At 48.6% G+C, this 20,508-nt stretch overlaps 1 protein-coding gene across 1 annotated transcript in view; it reads right to left on the bottom strand.

Annotated features, from left to right (window-relative positions):
- Positions 1-2,257: 2,257 nt before the first annotated feature.
- Clstn3 (calsyntenin 3) overlaps positions 2,258-20,508 on the bottom strand; it is a 32,394-nt gene continuing 14,143 nt past the window's right edge. Inside the window, exons 13-18 of the mRNA XM_048444244.3 lie at positions 11,859-12,085; positions 11,386-11,556; positions 10,353-10,498; positions 9,817-9,952; positions 3,705-3,907; positions 2,258-3,155 (exon numbers count right to left, since the gene is read on the bottom strand). Coding sequence (XP_048300201.3) covers positions 3,015-3,155; positions 3,705-3,907; positions 9,817-9,952; positions 10,353-10,498; positions 11,386-11,556; positions 11,859-12,085 — 1,024 coding nt within the window. The 3' untranslated portion in view covers positions 2,258-3,014. The remainder of the gene's footprint in view (positions 3,156-3,704; positions 3,908-9,816; positions 9,953-10,352; positions 10,499-11,385; positions 11,557-11,858; positions 12,086-20,508) is intronic.

The raw sequence follows: 20,508 nt of genomic DNA, 5'->3' as shown, positions 1-20,508 counted from the left end.
TCTCGTGTGTGTGTGTGTGTGTGTGTGTGTGTGTGTGTGTGTGAGAGAGAGAGAGAGAGAGAGAGAGAGAGAGAAACAGGGAGAGAAGCCACGTAAGAAGGCAATCAAGAGATCAGGAGCAGGAATCAAGACATGTAATGGTACAGAATTTACAAAGAATGACTGAAAGTGACAACTCCAAGGCCCAAGCCTCAGCCACAGCATAAGGGAAAAATCCAAAGCAAATGAAAATAACGGTAAGGCTTGGCTTATGCCCTTCTGCATGGGAAGCCTCAGTCTCTAAAATCCAGGGTGAGTGAGGACCAGGAGGTTGACAAGAGGAAGGAGCAGGAAGTTGGATGCACTAAGTCAGGACCATGGTCTTCAGACTCTTGTACTCTTTGGAGAGTTAGAGCTTTCAGTTCTCTCTAGCCTCTGGCCTTCACCTTGGCCTTCGGAGGGGTGGCAGGAGCAGCTGGAAGACTGTGTTGTCACAGGTCCTAACAACACTTTAGGGCTCCTTCTGGTCCACCTTCCGGCCCCTGGCTTCCCAGGCCAATGGGTCACGGGGGCAGCTCTCCTCTGTCACCCCAGGAAGTCTTCTCTGAGTCTGAGGACCACCTGCCACTCCGTGCATCATTTTTTGAGCCCCTGGTGTGCACCTGGCCCTACACGAGTTGCAGAGGATACAGGGAATCTGTTTGATAGAAATACATGTGCTACAGCCTCAGAGAATATGCTGTCATGGAGTTGGGACCACGGCGCATCCGAACACAGAAGAGTCTTAGAAGAGGCCACATTTGAATGGACTCTTTGATAATGAGCAAGGCTGTCAGGCAGACAAAGAGGGAAAGACATGATAGGCAGAAGGAACAAGTCATACAAGAACACGGAGGCAAGAAAGAGCAGCGTAGCTCTAGAAAGTGCCAGTGCTTTGTGTGCCCAGCATTCAGGAGTGCAGGGGTAGTGGTGGCAGAGAAGTCAGAGAGGGAGAGGGGCTCAGAGGATGCCAGGGCATCTGGGGTTGACTCAACCCGTGACAGAAAGGAAGATTCCAAAGAAGGGAATGACATAGGCAGAACTGTGTGTTAGAAAGACCACTAAGGCCCAGCATCAAAGGTGGACTGGAGTGGAGCAAGACAGAGGAGTCAGGGGCAGGAAGGAGGTTCTTGGAACAGACCAGGTCAAAGGTGAAGAGCACCAATCAGCGTGGCAACAACAGCAGCATGAAGAAGTAATGACAAGGTTGTGTCACTGTGTGGACACGGGGATGGGTGAGAAAAAGAAATCTAGACTGCGTGCCAGCTTTCTGGATCAGGACACTGCCAGGGAAGGCTGAGGAGAGGTAACCATGATTGCAGTTTGGGCAAAGGCCAAGTTTGAAGCAGAAGATGCCAGGCATTCATACCAATAGATAGGTGGAAATACCAGAGAGGAAAAAGGCCAGGGTGAGAGACATACACGTGGAGCCATCCACAAACAGCTGAGGGCTGGAACTGTGAGCTAGGCCCAGGGCACCTGGTAGAAGCGGGAACGGAGAAGACGAGAAAACTCCAGTTCTACCCCATGATGCTACAAAGGACCACGTAGAACAAGGGAAAGGATAATGCTCTAGATCGCTCGCAGGCTCTTCAGAAAGGAACTAGAGTGTGGTTCTCTAATATTGCCTAGAGCAGGAACAGTACAGGAGGAATGGTGTCCGCAGCAGCGGGGACAGTACAGGAGAGACAGTGTCTGTCTGCAGCAGGGGGACAGAGAGAACCAGTGGTCCCAAAGATTGAGGACGAACCACAATCTGCCATCCTACCAGTTCAGTGTGAAGAGAGCTAAGGCCACTCAGCAGCCACCTCAGGGGATGTGGCAGAGCAGAGGTCCCTGGGGCCTGAGTCATAGACTGGTCAGCACAAACATCTGATCCCTTTGTTGCAGAAAGCAGAACTGCCAGGGCCCTCCCTCAGACCTTCCAGCCGGGAGTCAGTGTGCTTGGATTGGGATGTTGAAAGCGGGGGAGGGACTGGTGCACTGGGCATCTGCCCACCTTTCTAGGTTATTCTTTTCCAGGACACAGAGGGAAGAAGGCAGCGTGAGTCATCGCCCCCAGCTTCCATCTTCCCTTCTCAGGGACCTGACAACCTAGGAGTTCACACACCAAATGACAGCTAGAGCCGGCCCTACCCTGTCACCTCAACCTGCGCAGAGACCTAAAGTGACCCCTGAGGTCAGAGAGCCCACAACCACCCACTGGCTAGGGAGACAGCAGACTAGAGCTTTTTTTTTATGGTTGTTTTATTTGAAAACCCTAGGGTGTGTCCCCACCTTTACCACACCCATCCCCTACCCTCACCCCAGGACATGACAATGCCACACACACACACACATACAAGGCTGTGAGCTGCACACAGAAACACAGGAGTTGCGCTCACGACAACATTGAAAAAATATACACTATATATAATATACCCGGGGCCCCACTCCTCCTCCTTCTCCACAACCTAGGCAGAAGCAGGCCATGGAGAAAGGGGCAGGGACGGTAGGACCTTAGGACTGCTCAGGCAGGAGAGGAAAGGAGGACAAGAGGAGGAGACTGTGAAGAGGGGGAAGCAGGGATCCCCAGAGTGAAATGGGAATAGAGGCGAGGGATCCTTAAAGGAAACGGGGAGGCCCAGTGTCAGGACAGAATAAGGAAGGGCACAGCAGCAGGCTCCTAACCAATCCCAGGCCTACCTCAACCATGGCTGTGGATGTCCCCCTCCCCAGTACAGTACATGGCTGGCAGGGTTTGCCGCCCTGGGTGGGTTACAGGACAGCCAAGGTCATCCAGCCGCTCTCTGTTCTCCCAGTGCAGCAGGCTGGGGCAGGCTGGATGGAGGAGGGCAACCCCTGTGGGGCCTGCTGGGGTTCTGAGATTGAGGGAGCACTCCGCGTGAAGAGATCTTTCTCCTCTTGGTCTCTCTTCTCTCGGAATGCCTCTCTCCCTTTCTTTCCTGGGTGCCTGTCTCCCCAGGGCAGGCCCCTCTCTAGGCAGAGTTGCAGCCTCAGTAGCGGTGTGGGGGGCTCTCAATGATGCGTCTCTCGTCACTGCTGGGGGAGTCAGCGGCCTCTGAGTCACTGCTGTCCTCTTCCTCTTGCTGGCCACCAGCAACCCCTGCCACACCGGCCTGCTGGTTCTGGTAGGACTGCAGAGGACAAAAGCAGAGAGAACAAGAGCTCAACGGCTCACCCACAACCAAAGCCTCTCCTTGAAGACATGTATGCACATATACACGCCACCCAGAGCCTCTCCTTGAAGACATGTATGCACATATACACGCCATCCAGAGCCTCTCCTTGAAGGCGTGTATGCACACACACGCAACATCAAGAAGCTCTCCTTGAAGGCGTGTATGCACACACACATGCCATCCCAAGCCTCTCCTTGAAGACATGTATGCACACACACACACACACAGACACACACACACCATCTAGAGCCTCTCCTTGAAGACATGTATACACACACACACACACACACACACCATCTAGAGCCTCTCCTTGAAGACACGTATGCACACACACACCATCCAGAACTTCTCCTTGAAGATATACGCACACATCATCACATACCCCTCCCCATCTCTTCCCCCTTCCATGCTCTCAACAGCTATACCAAGAGCTTTCTCCTGGGGCCTGGGCCTCATCAGGGGTATTTGCTGTACATGTGTCCCTCATTTCTCCAAGTCACTCACCTCCATGGGGTTCACAATAATGGTGAGAGCAGAGTCATCCCAGAAGAGATCGGGGTCTTTCGGATCAGTGGAAGCCCCTGAGGGTACTCCAGTTCCCGAGACGCGGCGGTGAAGGGAGTGGATCCGCACAAGGCCCAGGATGACCATAAGCACCAGGAAGCCCACACAGACCACAATGATGAGAGTCGCAGCGCTGGGGACCACTGCAGGGAGAGCAAGGAGTCGGTGAACACAGCACCAGGGAGATTTGGGAACAGGAGCTGTAGGGTGCTGAGGGAAGAGACTGCTCAGGGGAAGAGACCCTGGGAAGAGAAGACAGCCCTTGCGGAGGTCTCAAGGAAGTGACTAACCTGAGAAACTGAAGAAAAACAGACCCCACCAGAAGAGTCAACAGGAAGGAAGTGGGAAAAGGCTGCTTTGAGGGCCAAAGACACAGCAGGAAAGAGAGAGAAGCAAAGGGAGGAGGGTGGTGTGGAGAAGGCTCTCAGCCTAGAGCTGCCTTGAGCAGTCATGTTGTCTCTGGATAAAAGACAAAGACTGAAAACAAGAGCTTCACAACCTATCCACAATCAGCGCCTCTACTTGAAGACGCAGTCTTTCTGCCTGGACCTTCCCCAGGGACCACCTATTTCTCAGAGGGAAAGAGAGGAGCCGTTACAGGGATTGGCTAGGATGAGAAGAGAAAGAGCTCTCAGCCTAGCCTGCTGACCAAAGCAGTTGCTGTCCCCAAGACTAGGGACAGGTTCCTAAATCAAAGAATGGCCCCTTCACTTACCCACCTGGTCTGAGCTCACTCCTGTTCCGTGACACCTCCCTTCTCCTTGGAGGCTTGAGGTTCCTGGCCCTGCGGGCCTTCTGCTCCTTCCCAGTCTCCCCCTGAGGTGTCCTGACTTCCACCTCTGCACCCCCAGGCCTCCTGCCCTGTAGCCTCATTCTGATGCCCAGGTTCAGGGGTGCATGGACTCTCACAGGCAGTGAGAAACAGAAAGGTACGTGCACTCTCACACGGACCTTGGAGCTGATGGTGGAAAAGCAGATGTGCGTACACAGGCACATGCCAATGAGGAGTGAGTGGGCACATAGCTGAACAAACACTGCCATGCCCCAGATCCGAGCCAGGCCCCTAGCTGCCCACACGCCTGCCTGGACCAGCCACCTAGCAGCCTGCTCACTCAGTAGGAGTAATGGGAGGTATGTCAGAGTCTCTAACACAGCACCGAAGAGCCGAAGAGGCAGGCTCACCAAACTCCCTACCAGCTGGGCAAGCCACGCAACCCCCTGAAGGAAGACATAAGCACTACAGGCATGGGCCCTGAGGGCCACACCACAAGCTGCCGTGAACACAACCTGGGCCCCCTTCTGCACACACACACATAGCACGCGGAGAAGCGTGAGGAGCCAAAGCAGGGGAGCTGCAAACCCCTGAGCCAGCAAGTGGAGGAAGAGAACCCACAGATATTCTCCCAAGCCCAGAGCCCTCTTGGGCAGCCGGATCACTACTTGCCACATGGGTTCACACTTCTCTTCAAACCCAAGGAAGTCCTGTGGCTGAAAATTTGTGTGTGTGTGTGTGTGTGTGTGTGTGTGTGTGTGTCACAGACACACAGAGACTAGCAGTCATACCAGCAAGCTGTACATGAATGTCGCATTGCAACCCAGCCTCAAATTTACCTGCATCCTAAAACTCACACATTAAGAAACAGAACAGCATAGAGGAGACAGCGTAAGAGCCCCACACACCCAGCTACAGACCCCTCTTGCCAGCAGCCAAGCACGCACACAGCCACCACTGCAGGACCAACCAGGTTAAGTGGAGAATGCCTGCTGGGGCTGTCCCAGCCACCACACACTTCCCTGCGGCCGCCCTGATGGCTCTCTGACAAGTTCGTTCACATCCTGACATGACCCACGGCCCATATGGGACCACTTGCCAAATAGAGCTAACTCTGCGGGGGCAGGGCAGGCAGACTCCCTAGGCACTGGCTCCCAGGCAAAGATGGGTCTGGTTGGATCAGCATTTCTCAACTGCCTGTGCATGGAGGAGGAAGGGGAAAGGGGACAGAGCATCTCTTTCTGTGCACGTGCCCAAAACAGCCCCTCACAGGTCCCCAGGTCAATGGACAAGCCAAGCAACAATAACCCTGCCAGCAGATGGCACCTGTGGCCAAGCCTAGTCAATCCCACTTTCAGAATGCAAGCCACAATAGGTGGCTTTGTACTAATGGGGGCCATAAAAGGAAGCCAAATCAGATGCATTTGTACCGCTGAGGCCATGACATAATGAAGGAAATGACATGCCATGAATACGGAGTGACTTCCAAAAAGACAAAACTCAAACACTCTAGCTGTAGACCAACAGTTCTGACTCGTTAGAATTCATTCAGTAGGTTGGGAGAATGTTTCAATTAGCAACAGACTTCAAAAAGCCCATTAGATCTTGCGGCATGAGATCTACATGGAGAATTCTGGCCTTGAGTAACCACTGCAGCCAACATTAAGGGGTGTTTAGCAAATAGTTCATGTGGCCTTAGTGACACAGTTGAAAGCCCTGTCCCCAGCCAAACATAACACCACCCCTTGATGAAGAAAGCAGCTCAGAAGAGACGCCCTTCTGTGCCTACCCTGTGATTGCACAGGTTCTTCGGGCTCCTTTTTGCTTTGGCTCCCAGCTCAGATTTCGACTCTACCATAGCGCTGCAACCACACAGCAGCTCACAGGAGACATTTTATGTGAACGGACATCAGGCCTGGTTTCATTCATCTCGTTCTCCTCACACCACTGTCCCTTCTTCCTTGCTTCCTAATTATTTCTCTTTTAGGTACTTTGGTTTGGGTTTGTTTGGTTTGGTTTGGTTTCATGAGACGGCATATCGCTTTGTTGCCTGGGCTTGGCTTGAATTCCTGGGCTCAAGTAATCCTTCTGCCTCAGCCCCAAGTGACTGGAAATATTAGGACACAATACTGTGCCAATCTTATTTTCTCCCCTCCTTCTTTCCTTTCTTTCAATCATGGACCCTGAAGGAGTTATTCATACTTTTAGAAGGAATTCTCTTTTTTCTTTTGTTTTTTGTTTGTTATTTCATTATACAGGGTTACATGAGGCTCTTTTCATGCAAGTACATGTTGTATGTTGAATATAGTCACCCCAATACCCTTTCCATTCTAACCCATCACCCAAGTTAGTCCCTGTGTTCCCTCAGACAACTTCAATTCTTCTTCCGTATCATCACCGTTTTCCTTTAATAATATTTCTTTGCATAGCTTTCTGTGGTGTTTCAGGTACTTAGAAAAAACAAGGTAGAGAAACGGCTCCCAAACTTGGCTGAGCAACGGAGTTACATGGGGATCTTTAAAGTTAAACACTAATAGAATTGACAAGATGGCCCCACAGGGAAAGGCATTGCCTAGCAAGTCTAGTGACCTGAGTTCACTCCCTGGACAGCGTGCACAGACAGAAGGGGATAACTGGCTCCACAAAGTTGTCCTCTGACCGCTGCCACATGTGCCCACATATACACTTCACACATACACACACACAAATACACAATAATAATAATTTTAAAAATTAAGTAAACTAAAAACCATTGATACCTGTCCTCATCAATGTGGGGTGTCAGTCACCAAGAGATTTTTGAGTCCCCCATGTGACGTACGTGAAACAGTGTGTGAGGTAGTAGAGTAATGTCTTCATCATCTTGTCTTGCTCCTCAACTGCTCTCAAGTCCTGACTGTCTGTCATGCTCCTTCGGCTTGCCTGAGACCTCTTACTCTCCAGAACACAAGTACAAACTCCACACATGTCACAAACTCTTTCTTGACCATTCTTATCCCCCAGGATCTCTTTTGTCGGATGCATAAAAAGCTGCACGGAAATCAGCCTCCGTCCTTGGAGGAGATGATGCACGGAAATCAGCCTCCGTCCTTGGAGGAGATGATACAGCTGTTTCTACTCTGTACATCTCCCTCTGCTCGGCATCCCCTCGGCCTCTGAGTAGCTACTGCTACTGCAGCTTGAGGGCGGTTTAGCATCAAGAAGCCCTAATCCTGCAAAGCAATGCTTGGACCTGGGAGGCGAAGGGGAGGGGAACACCTTGGTGTCAGAAGCAGTGTGTGGAACAGGTTTGGTAGGTGTGGATGAAGTGTGTCACCTGGTGAATTCAAGCTAGCTTACTCACAAATGATCTCAGAAAAGTGGTGAACTCTGGGCCTACTAGGGCCAAAATAAAGGAAGAGGTGAAGAAGGCAGGTGGCTGCTGTCCACTGAAATCCCAGCAGGACGTGAGGTTGACCTGGATGTAAGTCACAGAAGGACATTGCACACAGCATCAGAGCAGCCCTTCCAGAACAAGGGGATGCGGGATGATACTGTCTGTGGAGCCAGCCAGGACAAGGCACTCTGGGCAGAAGCCCTGAGCAATTAGAACAAGGACACCCCTCCTGGGACCTCAAACCAAAGAGAAAAGGGGCTGAGATCACGGCCATGGCCCCCAGATCTAGTTTGAGCCTACTCATGGGAGCAGAACCCGGCATCCAGCCCAACAAAAGGTTTCTGAGGTGACCCAGTGGCTATGAGCTCCTCAGGGAATTGCCTAAAGAGCCTGTGACCTCTGGCTGCTTTTCAAAAGTGACAGTCTGTGGCCTTTGGGGGTAGACTTAATGCTTAAAACATTGACATAATCTCCAGAGTCAACCCCGCCAAAAACGGATAGTGAAGTTGGGTAACTTTACTGGGCCAAAAGCAAGGTATGTCTCAAAAGTGAGAATAGGTAAACACACCTCCAAACGGGCTCTAAAAACAATTCTAAAAGGGTCCTCAAGATCACTTTCAGCAATGTACCACCATTGTTCAGATTTTAATAACTTAAGACAAGACTTATTTTATAATATGAAGTGTAACAGGTTATAAGATGGTGTGATGTCAATCTTATAAAATAAAAATTATGGATGGAAGATAGATAGATAGATAGATAGATAGATAGATAGATAGATAGATAGACAGATGCATGAAATACAGTAGACACATAACATGCCCCAAAGGTGGGTAGCCTGAATCTGACAGAAGCAGAGCTGATGTTTTTCTTTATACTCATACTTTCTCCTTCCTTCTTTTATTTTTTCTTCTGTAATTAAGCAACTCTTAGAATTAGAAAACAAACACTGAGCCACCAGTAAAGGAGCATCACCAGCAGGCAAGACTACCCCATCCAAAGACAACATTAGGCATGTGTTGGTTTAGAAATGTCCTTGGGTTTTACATAGAACATACAATTACATGTTTAATAGTGCCTACTCTTTCCAGGGGGAGGTAGCTATCTTGTAATTCTTTCTTTGTATTGCAGTTATTTATTTATTTGTTTGTTTGTTTGTTTATTTGGGGTGTGTGTGTGTGTGTGTGTGTGTTAGTTAATGCATATCCCATAGTACATGTATAGTGGTCAGAACCCAACTTGTAGGAGTCAATCTCTCTTTTTACTATGTAGATCCCAGTGCTTAAACTCAAACTCAAACTCAGGTCATTAGACTTGACAGCCAAGTGTCTTTACCTGACGAACCATTTTGCTACCCCCCTCATTGTTCTTCTTTTGTTCTCTCTCTCTCTCTCTCTCTCTCTCTCTCTCTCTCTCTCTCTCTCTCTCCTTTTTAATAGGCAGATCTCACCACATAGCCTAGTCAGGCTTCCCTTCTGTCTGCCCCAGCCCCTTGAGTGCTGGCATCCTAAGAATACACCACCACATATAACTCCTAAAAGTCCTTTATACTCTAGTAGCATCTTCAGGTAGTGCTGGTGTGCTGTAGGCACTAAATAAATAACTTCACTGCAGAAGATCTCTAGATCCCAGCTAACTTGACTCTGGGAGCAGGAAGGGCAGCAAGAATAATAAAATGCCTATGCACCATACTGCCTTGTGAATCCAGGCTTGAGCGCCCTGCACTGACTCAGGAGTCACCTTCACAGCAGGGTTAACAGTCCAGTGGGATGCAGAGGTCATCTCGCGGCCATCACTAGGGCGGGTACCACAGAGAGCAGAATCTACTGCCTTTCCCTCCCCCCCCCCAAGGATATAGGGATAGAGGTCATGCCACACTCCTCCTCCCCACTCAGCTTACGTACTGGAGTTCCGGTGGGAGCTGGCAAGGCTGTGTCCAGCCATCTCAGGAGGAGGCTGGTGACCCCGGTGCAGGAACTGCTGTGAGCTGAGCACATGGCTGGGGTGGGCCACCCGGTTCATGCTATGCAGGACGTTGACCTAGGGAACGGGAAGGCATTTTAGGTACAACAGCTTCTTCCCAGGGCCTGTTCCACCCACTCCAAGCTCACTTGGTACACCCATCTCTCATTTGGGGTAAGGCTCATATCACATAATGTGTTGGGGATCAGAGGACAACTTGCAGGAAACAGTTCTCTCTGTCTACTACGTGGGTTCTAAGGATTGACTTCAAACAGGCCACTGGGCTTAACAGTGAGCCTTATCACCTTAACTATCACCTCAAAATCCCTCCTCCTCTTCCTCCTCCATCTGTCATGAGTCTAGGAATCTTCAACACAACAAAGTCCCTGTCCATCAAGCATCTATCTGAGTCCAGTGCATCCCAGCTCCTTGCTAAGAACAGCAGGTGACCTGGAAAGAAAAGGGATCCTCTGGGTACCTCCACGATGAACTCGTTGCTGGAGTAGCGGCCATTCATCTCCGAGCAGGAAAGCCTGAATTTCCTGGCATACAGGGCAGCTCCATGCCGAAGCTGATAACGAGCATGCCTCAGGATCTCTTCATACACAGTGATGGTCTCCACCCCTGGGGAGTAAGGAGACAAGCTCAGTGGAGAGGCCAGCGAAGGGAGGTCCAAGGCAGCACCCTGTCTCAGGCTCCAACCAGTTGACAAAGCAGTGGGAGGGCTGGTTAGCCCCATCCCTCAACAGAGGCCTAAGCTGACATCTAGAAGAAGAAACGCTCCCCCACACTCCGATCTACAGGGTAGAGTAAGCAAAGCCACGCTTGCTTCTCTGCCCTTCTCACCTAGTCTTGTGGCTTCTTTGACTCCCCAGGGAATGAAAGAATCTAGATAGTTACAGAAAAGAAGGTAAAGACGTCTCCAAGGGAAGGAAGGTAATGAGCAGCAGAAGGGGCCCAGCTTTGGTGGGGCTTGAAATGGAAAGGGACCCATGTCATCGTTTCCCATCCCCCTCCCGGATGCAGCTGCCTCCGGGAACCACCAAACCATCGCTCCCCACCGTCACTGAGTGAGCACCTAAAGCTACGGTGGATGCAGAAAAGGACAGATAAACACACTAAAGAGCCACAAGACTAGAAAGCTGGTCAGGAAAGACAGAGGCAGGAGAGCAATGGCAAAGATCTGAAGGGAAGGAACATGGAAGTATAACGAGGAGAGGAGGGGAGCCAGGCTCTGGAGAGTAAAGGGAAAGAGATGTTTTCAGAGCCTCTGCCCAGGCACGCATCCCTCAATCTGAAAGCCAAAGAGCCTTCCAGAACAAAATGGCATTTGACCAACATCCTGGGAAGGAGGAGCCATGTGCTTAATCGGGGGAAGGCCCCTCACACACACACCACACACACCCAACACGCACACATGCACACCACACACACACGCACATAAACACATGCACACCACACACACACGCACATAAACACACGCACACCACACACACACAACAGACACTGACCAGCAATGGTGAGGTAGGCAGAGGTGTTGGTGAGCTCCAGGCCTCGCTGCTGCAGGGATGCCATGTCCAAGAGCAGGCTTTCTCGCTCGGGGTCCAGGTCATCTCCCACCAGAGAAATTTCACAGCCATCCAGATTGTGTACAATCTCATCGGACATGCGTGTGTCTGTCACTGTGGGGGAGAGTCGGGGTCAAGGTCAGAGCTGTGTCCACTGAGGTTCTGAGACCCAGACATGATCATTGCGTGCTGGCCACTCCTCCCCCTTCCCGGGGCCATTCCTTAAGGAAGGTAAACATATCTCGAACATGACCATGCGACATTTTGTTAACACTCATGACTTCACGGGTTTTTAAGGGTGAGCTGCTCTCAGTCACACTGACACAAGAGAAAGCCTTCCACTCCATCCCCACAGTCGTTCCATGCACAGACATCACTGTCCTCTGGACCGCGTCACTCCTTGGGGTCATCCCCACCTGTGCCCTGCCAACTCTCATCTGCTTTGGCCTCCACCTGGTGAGAAATGGAGCAGGTGATCTGCAGATCAGGGAACAAAGGAACCCCCTCGGGTCCCTCAAAGTCTACCGCTGGGCGGGCAAAATGAGCTGTGCCACTCAGAAGGATCTGAGGGGCATCAGGCTGAAGGACCACCACATAGCCTTCCACTTCAGGGATGGAGACACAGGACTCTTCACTGAAGCACCTACATAAGAAGAGAGGCAGCTGGTCACTCCCTGAGAAACCTAGAGTCTACCCAGGCATGATGGCGCACACCATTAATACCAGCACTTGGGAGACAGAGGCCTGCGGATCTCTGTGAGTTCAAGGCCAACCTCATCTACATACAAGTTCCAGGCCAACCAGAGTTACACAGTGAGACAGAAGTCCGGAGTCTGATTCACACCTCTGAGCTCCCACCTCTGCACCAGAGAGCCATTTCAGAGGGAGTGAGGGGAGAAGAGAAGGCAGCATCAACCTCCCTCTACCCATCCCCCCCACAGCAAAGTCCTTTCTGATATGGCATTGCTGTAGAAAAGACAAGGGTAAGATAGCCTCAGCCTACTGGGTAGTCACGTCACCAAGGCTGTAAACCATGGAATGCCTGTCATGTTCTATTTTAGCAAATAAAACATTAAGGAAACTGAACTATCAAAAATACATACATTGAGATAGTCTTACGATTTCACATCCTCTTTTTGCCGTTCCACCAAGCGTGGTAACACATGTCTGTAATCCCAGCACTCAAGGGGCTGAGACAAGAGGATTGCAAGTTCAAGGCCAGCCTGGGCTAAGACTCTGTCTCAAAAAAATAAACATAAAAAAATTAAGTATATACACATAGTTCTTTACCTAGTGAAAGTTCCATGGGTTCAGTAAAATATCTGTCAGATATGTACCCCAAAATATCCAACACTAAGAGTGGGTTAGGATGGGGTATCTATCAATAATGTTCATGTATGGGGGGGTGTTCTATCTCCTTTACTGGACATCTGCCCAGAAGACTTGCCCAGCCAACCCACCAGCTACGTTCCCAGACACTCTTCCAGCCCCAGCCCTTGCACAGCACCCTGACCCCTCACAGTCTCCAGTTCTTGTTAGCTTATGAAGCATTCTGTCCACTATTTCCTTACAGTACTGTTTCTGATAAGGATAGGATACCAAAACTTGGAGTCACACATGGCAGTACATATCTCTAATTGCTGAGACTGAGGCTGGAGGATTACTGAGTTCAAGGCTACACTCAGAGTACCAAGACAGCCCTGGCTAGATAGCAAGACCCTGCATCAAAAACAGGTATATGACACATAGAGTTTAACAATCCTAGACACTAATTACCAAACAGAAGGATGCTACATTACCAAACAGAAGGATGCTACAGTGATGTAGCGTCGTACATCACATGTTTAGAACAGCATTATTCATCGCGAACTTACTAAAGATTCTTCAGTTCCTGCAATAGAAGTATCTCTGTCTACTATATTAAGCTATACTAAGTAGCTTAATATAATAAATCAACAATCAATATTTTGGTTATCTCTGTAACTAATGGCTGTAATCACAGGATGTTTATTATCTACTTCAAACATATGACTCACTATACTAAAAAAAAATCCTTGTCTCTTCCAGGATATTGTAGTTCAGTCCCTAGTACATCATATTGGGTAACTCTCACTCCAGGAACACCGATGCCCCCTTCTGGCCTCCAAGAGCACTTACACACAGGAGCACATACACACAGACAAACATACATACATGTAACTAAAATAGTTAAAAAGTAGAATTTGAGGAACATGGTAGTAACTCAATAAAAGAATAACATTCTAACTTGGCATGATGGTGTACACCTGTAATCCCAGCACTCAGGGGACAGAGGCAGGTAGGTCCCTGGGGTTTCTTGGTCAACTAGTCTACAAATCAAGATCCAAGCCAACCAGTGCTACATGGTGAGGCTCTATATAAATGCCAGAATAAAATAAATAAGCAAACATCAGGAAAGAGAAAGGAAAGGAAGGAAATACTGGGCCACACAAGCAGTATGTGCCACAGTCAAGGCTTCATCCAGAGTCCCACTGCAGCCCATGTTTGAAGTCCTGATTTATACCAGGTAAAATTTCCCTCCCCATCTCTCACCATCTTCCTGCACTTTCCACCACGGGACAATGAAACAAGACATCCTTCACCAGACACTAGTGTCTCAGTCTTAGCATCCCTCCAGAACTATGAGAGATCAACCTCTGTTTTTATAAATCCCCCAGTTTGGGCTATTCCGTCATACAACAAAGTAAGTCAGGAAATTGGGACCAGAGAAGCAGGGTGTTGCAATGACAAATGTCAAAACTGTGAACGCAGCTTTGGAGCCAGGAAATAGGTTAGAGACTGAAGCAGTTTTGAAAAGAATGCTGGGGAGCGGGCTGTGTCACCATAAATGGAAGATTAAGAAGATTCTGTTGATTCAGCGAGAAGAAATTTTGTTTTATTTTGCGAATTTTGTTTTGTTTTGTTTTGACAAGTTTCTTCCCGAGCCCAGAGCTCACAAGTTGGTTATTCTGGACTGCAAGAGCTCTGAGGATCCACTGCCTCCATCACTGCAACTTCCCTAACCATCTCAGCACTAGGGTTACAGATGCAGCCACCTCCTGGCTTCCTCATGGGAGGGCTGGGGATCTGAAATCAGGTCTCTTGCTTGAGTAGTCAGCGCTTTAGTCTATGCAGCCATCTCCCCAGCAAGGAACTTCTTACAGATGGCTGAAGATATCATAGTCAGGATTTTGCTAGAGATATGGTTCATAAAGGCCATTCTGCTGAGGTCTAATGAGGAGATGAAAGGGCAGACTCTCTCGTGGAAAGCCAGAGTAAGGGTCATCCTTGTAAATACCAAGAAAGAATTAAGCTATGTCTTGCCCAAGTCTGAGCATTTTTGGAAGCAGAACTTAAAGTCAATGAACAAGAACAGCTGGTAGCAGCTGGAAAGATTGTTTGGCAGCGGAGAGAGCTCCCTGCTCTTCCAAAGGATCCTAATCCAGTTCTATTTCAGCAGTTTGTAACTGCCTGAGACTCCAGCTCCAGGGGATCGGATGCTCTCTTCTAGATTCCATGGGCACTCACAAATACATGCACAAACACACACGCATACGTGTAAATAAAAGATATTCTCTTTAAAGGAGAGTTAGTGCAAGAAACTCAAAGGCAAATCTGAAGAAGTTGCATGAGCGCCTTTAGTCATAGGATTACGATGAAAAGAAGACTAATTTAAAGATGGCATTCATAACTCAAAAGCAAACAACTTCTGGATTGGAAGGATTCACAGTAAAGAATGAGCAAACAGGCAGACAAGAATGCAACTAGTTGATTCTTTGATGAAAGGATCAGTGTAGACAGGAGGAAGGTGCTGATTATCAAGACATTGGAAAAATAAAGGCATTCAGAGATCTTCAAGGCAGCCCCAGGGCGTGGCAAGAAATCAACATTCCAGGCCTGGGTCACTTCAGGTCTCTGCTCCCTACATTCCTATCCCGAGCCTCCTCCCTCCATCCTCCCCCAGTGTCATGGTTCAGCCATCCCAGGTGCAGCTGGATCACCTACAAGAGTACACACAGGTGTTGGTAGCATCCATGTGAGAGATAGGGGCGTGGTTCATTTCCACCTGATTTCAAACGCTGTCACAGAGAGCCCCAAGAGTCATGAGGGTACAGACAACACAGACGATATTGGGGACATGCTGAAAGAACAGTCAGTCTTCTAGGGCAATGAAGGCGGAGTCACCAGAGACCGCAGAGCTGCAGAGCTCCCAGCATGGGTCAGCAGCCTGACAAAGCCACGTAGGAACTGTTCCATAACTGATCCCAGCAAGTCACGGAAGGAGGGCTGTCTGGTGTCTCCTGGCTGACCCCATCCCAGAATGTCTGGGAGCAGCACATGGAGTCAGGGGTTATTTGAAAGCTTCTGCTTTGTTTTACTTTCTTTTGTTTTGTGATGGGAACCTCATATAACCCAGGGTGACTTCAAACTCTCTGTGTAGCCAAGGATGACCTTCAACTCCTGATCCTCCTGTCCCCGCCTCCTGAGTGCTGCGATTATAAATCACACAGCATCGATTTGTGGTGTGCTGGGACTCAGATCCAGGACAAGCAATACTACCAACCGAACTATAGCTCTAACTCATAAGTCTGAAATCTTAAGATTCCAATTAGCCCTGCTAGGGAGACAGTTACACCAGCAAAGTACTCACGACACAAGCAGGAATACCTGAGTTCAGATCTCCAGCACCTGCATTTAAGCTAGGCGTGGTGATGCACGCCTGTACCCAAAGTACTGGAGTGACAGAGGCAGGAGGATCTTTGAACTTACTAGCTGGCCAGTCTAGGCAAATTGGCACACTCCAGGGAGAGGAGCTGTCCCAAAGGAAAAGGGGGAAAGTGATTGAGAAGGACACATGGTGTTGACCTCTGGCCTCCACTCATGTGCATACACATGTTCACATACAAACAAGTGCATGGATGCACACACAAAAAAGAAAGTAAGATGTGATATTAGATATGTGTGATGAGGTATACTTATAACTCCAGCACTCAGAAGGCTGAAGCTGGAGGGTCACAGGTTCAAGGCCAGCTTGGGCTGTGTAGCGAAATGCTGTCAGTCCTGACCACTTGAAGGTGTGCTTGGAGGCGGCTTTCTCTCTTTGCCTCATTCTTCTGCCTTCCAGAATGGGTGTGTCTAACCTATGTGTGATCCTTTCATTGTTTGGGGAAAACAGCTAATTTGTTCAGCTGCACAGACTCACAGGTGAAGAATTTGCCTTGGGGTATAACAGCCCCTACATTGCACCCAGATCTCCTCTGATGACTTTGGGTTTTTTGAGCTGATGCTGGGATGAGGCAAGACTGTCAGGATGGAATGGATGTAGTTAGGTTACGTGGGATGCATTCTCATGAATGGATTAGTACTGACTAGGAGAGAGGGTCTTGAGCTCTTTCTCTCTCATGTTCATACTTTCTCTTCATCTCTTCCTCTCTTTCCCTCTTCCTTCCCTCTTCCTCTTCCACCTCCACTCCCTTCTTCCTTCAGCCCCCTCCCAGTCTCAGCTGTTAGCTGTTCCATTAGGGGATGATAGAGCAAGGAGTCCCTCGTCAGATGTTAGCCACCAATCTTAGACTTTCCAGCCTCTAGAACAATGAAAAAAATCTCTATTCTTTCTAAACTACCCAGTTTCAGACGTTCTATTATAGTAACACGAAACAGACTAAAGTCAGGCGTGGTGGTTGAGGCCTGTGATCCCAGCACTTAGGAAGCTGAGGCAGGAGGACTGCTGTGAGCTTAAGGACAGCTTGAGCAAGGGAGTAAGACCCTGTCTCAAAAACAACAACAATCAAAGAACAAAAGATTCATCCTTCTTGAGCAAACAGTATTGGCAAAGGGGCTATGGTTCTGTGGGGCTAGGGACTCTGGTCTCTATGATTGTATTAGGTGAAAGGGTTTGGGGGAGAGGACTATTAGTCATCAGTGTTACCCAGCACCCCCAGAGTGACTGCCGGAACTAATAGAAAAAGCTGTGCTCTCAGCAGGTGTGATGGGTTCAGAGCCCCTGGAAAGAGCCTGTCATCACCTGCAAATGGCCCAGCTGCCCAGGAATGGAGCACAGGCAGCAGACCTGGGAAGCACTTAGGCTCTAAGGAATTTGAACAGGAAGAGAAGGCTGAACCAGCTTCAAAAGCGAAATAAATGAACTGGCACAGAGATTCTGTGTGGAACACTGTGGGCAAACATGGTCACCCCAGAATGAGTTGGAAAAAATGGAAAAATAAAAGTGAGGATTCAGAAGAAGGAGAAATTCTTTCTGGGCAGGACAGGATATTTTTTAAAAAGTAGCTTTGAAAGGGTGAAGGATTTTGCACAGGCAGAAGTTAGGGCAAGATGGAGAACACACTTCAAGGAGTCACAGGGTGAAAGGCAATAGCCCCAGTAGGCAGCACGGCTGGAGCCAGAAGCAGAGGCTGTGCACCACTGACCACTGTTCAGCCTGCAGTTTTATGACACAGACATCATGGTGTCTTTTTCACTAGAAAACGGTCTGTTTTGAGTTAGGCATGGTAGTGTACACCTATAATTCCAGCGTATCAGAGGCTGAAGCAGGAGGGTCTTAAGTTCAAAGTCAGCCTGCACTAAATGACAAGACCATGTAATTAAAAGAAGAGGAGGAGGAGGAGAAGAAGGAGGAGGAGAAAGAGGAGAAAACAAAAGCAAAAACAAAAAGTCTGGTTTAATATCAGTGGCCCAGTCTGGAGTAAGGGTGAAGTAGAATTAAATCAACTAGGAAGGTAAGACAATAGCGCAGGGTAGAGTAATGAGGGATTGAAATTAAAGAGTTAAGTTTCAGATGCCCAAGGTCAGGGACTTGACAATCGATGTGTGACTTGACAATAGATGGGGCATGAAGGACAAAGAGAGAGAGGAGACAAAGATGACTCAGGGGACTCAAGCCTACGTGACTTCAAGGTCAGAGATACCATCAGAAAAGAAATTAGAAGCCCTGGTCCCTTTGGGCATGGGTTATTTAAAGTCAGTTATTTCAGCATCGGTTCATCTAGGCTGAGGCTACAGCAAATAGGAATAAAGTCAAGAACCCCAGAGGGACAAAGTTAAGAAAAGATGGCAACCATCTATCGAGGGGCTAATGTCGAGTAGGCAGGCTCTCCAAGAAATGCATTGTTTAGAGTTTAAATCATTTAATTCTGCCAATCCTGATGGAACCGGTCTATAATTGCAACTACTAGAGAGGTTGAGGCAGGAGGATTGCAAATTTAAGGCCTGCCTGAGCTACAGAACAAGTTCACAGGCATCCTTGACAACTTAATAAAAACCTGTTTCTCCAAATAAAATGTGAAAATAGAACCAGGGATATAGCTCAGTGATGGGGTGCTTGCCTATTATGCACAAGGCCCTAGTACTAACAAATAATGGCCGTGGAGCCATTTAAGCATTGCATTTAAGCATTGACCAAATAATTGCGTAAATCTGACTTTAAATGATCAGAAATCCAAACATTGGAAACAGCTCTTTCCTCTGAAACACATCCTTCTCTGATTGGCATCTCTGTTTCTGCTGTGAGCTGGACACACACACACCTCCCTACCTCCCTCCAATTATCTTCCTATGACTTCAGGGAAGTGAGCTGGACCAGCCACATAGTAGCCTGCAGGAAAGTAAGGGCTGCGGCGTACTAGCTTGAGATGGAAAGATGCTTGCCTAGCATGTACTTGATCTCCTAATCTACATAAGCTGATATGGTGGTGTGAGCCTACAACCATAGTGTTTGAGAAGTGAAAGCTGGAGAACAGAAAGTCCGATGCCATCCTTAGTTATACAGTGACTTTGAGGCCAGCATGAACTACATGAGACCCTAGAGAGAGAGAGAAATAAAGGCAAGAAAGGAAGAAACCTCATTTTAAAAATGTCAAGACCAGACCTCTTCCTGCTTCGGAAAAGACCGAAATCAGTTTCCAAGTCCTTAATAAGTCTCTAGTCTAGGCCTGAATGAGGCAGCAAAGACATTGACACATGCCCTTCTGGGATGCCCTTGGCCAAACACAGTTCTCTCCTCTATGTAGCTCCTAAGTACATGGAGGGGGTGAGGAGGCTTCTTGCTTCCTGAGGGATGAGAGTGCCTTAAGAATTTTGATTAGAGGGATGGAGAGGTGGCTCGGTGGTTAAGAGCATTGGCTGAGCTTCCAGAGGCCCCAGGTTCAATTCAGAGCAACCACATGGCACCAACTCCAACCCTAGGGGATCTACCAATGCCCTCTTCTGACCTCTGCCAGCACTGCACAAACGTAGTATGCAGACATACATGCAGTCAAGACACCCACATACATGAAAATAAATGATTCTTTACAAAAGAGCCTCTGACTAGTACATAGTGGGGTTCATACAGCGCCCACAAGATGCTCAGTCGTCTGTAACCTTCATCTCCACAGTGTATCCTCATGACAGTCTAGCAGCCCCTCCCACAGGTCTGACCGCAGCCTGGTAATTGTGCCCAGTTACTATAGATCTCAAGATATCTGAAGTCAGATGCTTCAGGAAATTTGTGAAGAAACTGAGGCAGAGAAGGGAGAACACATGAAATTTGAATCCGAAATTGTATAGTCCACCCACTATATGGCAGTAGCTCCTACAACTGCCCTAAAGATCCTAACTAGGGTGAAACAGCCTTCCAGGAGGAACTGGTAACGCCTACAGAACAGGCACTCTGGCAAGCATTTGTTCTGGATTCTAGCATTGAGTTCATAACAGTTCCACCGGTAAGTTTCTATTATTCCTCGAGCTGTATTTTAAAATATCTGATAAATACTTAAACCTTGAAATCCACAGTTTTTCTGCTAAGGAACTCAATCATCCCATCAGAATGCAAAGTTCAGCAAACTTTTCCTGTGGAGGACCAGCATCTCTCTGTTTTGGAGATACACAATCCCAGTCCCAGCTACTCACCTGCCAGCACACTATAAAAGCAGCCATGAACAGTAGGCAAACAGGCAGGCTGTGTTCCACTAGAACTGCCCAGAATACACTGCAGCCCAGATTTGGCCTGAAACCATTCATGGCACAGGTTCATTACATTCATTTTTTACA

The sequence above is a fragment of the Myodes glareolus genome, chromosome 3 (assembly GCF_982192425.1).
Source record: "Myodes glareolus chromosome 3, mMyoGla1.1, whole genome shotgun sequence".
Taxonomy (NCBI): Eukaryota; Metazoa; Chordata; class Mammalia; order Rodentia; family Cricetidae; genus Myodes; species Myodes glareolus.
Note: the sequence above shows the minus strand (reverse complement) of the source record. Positions and strands in the feature narration are given on the sequence as shown.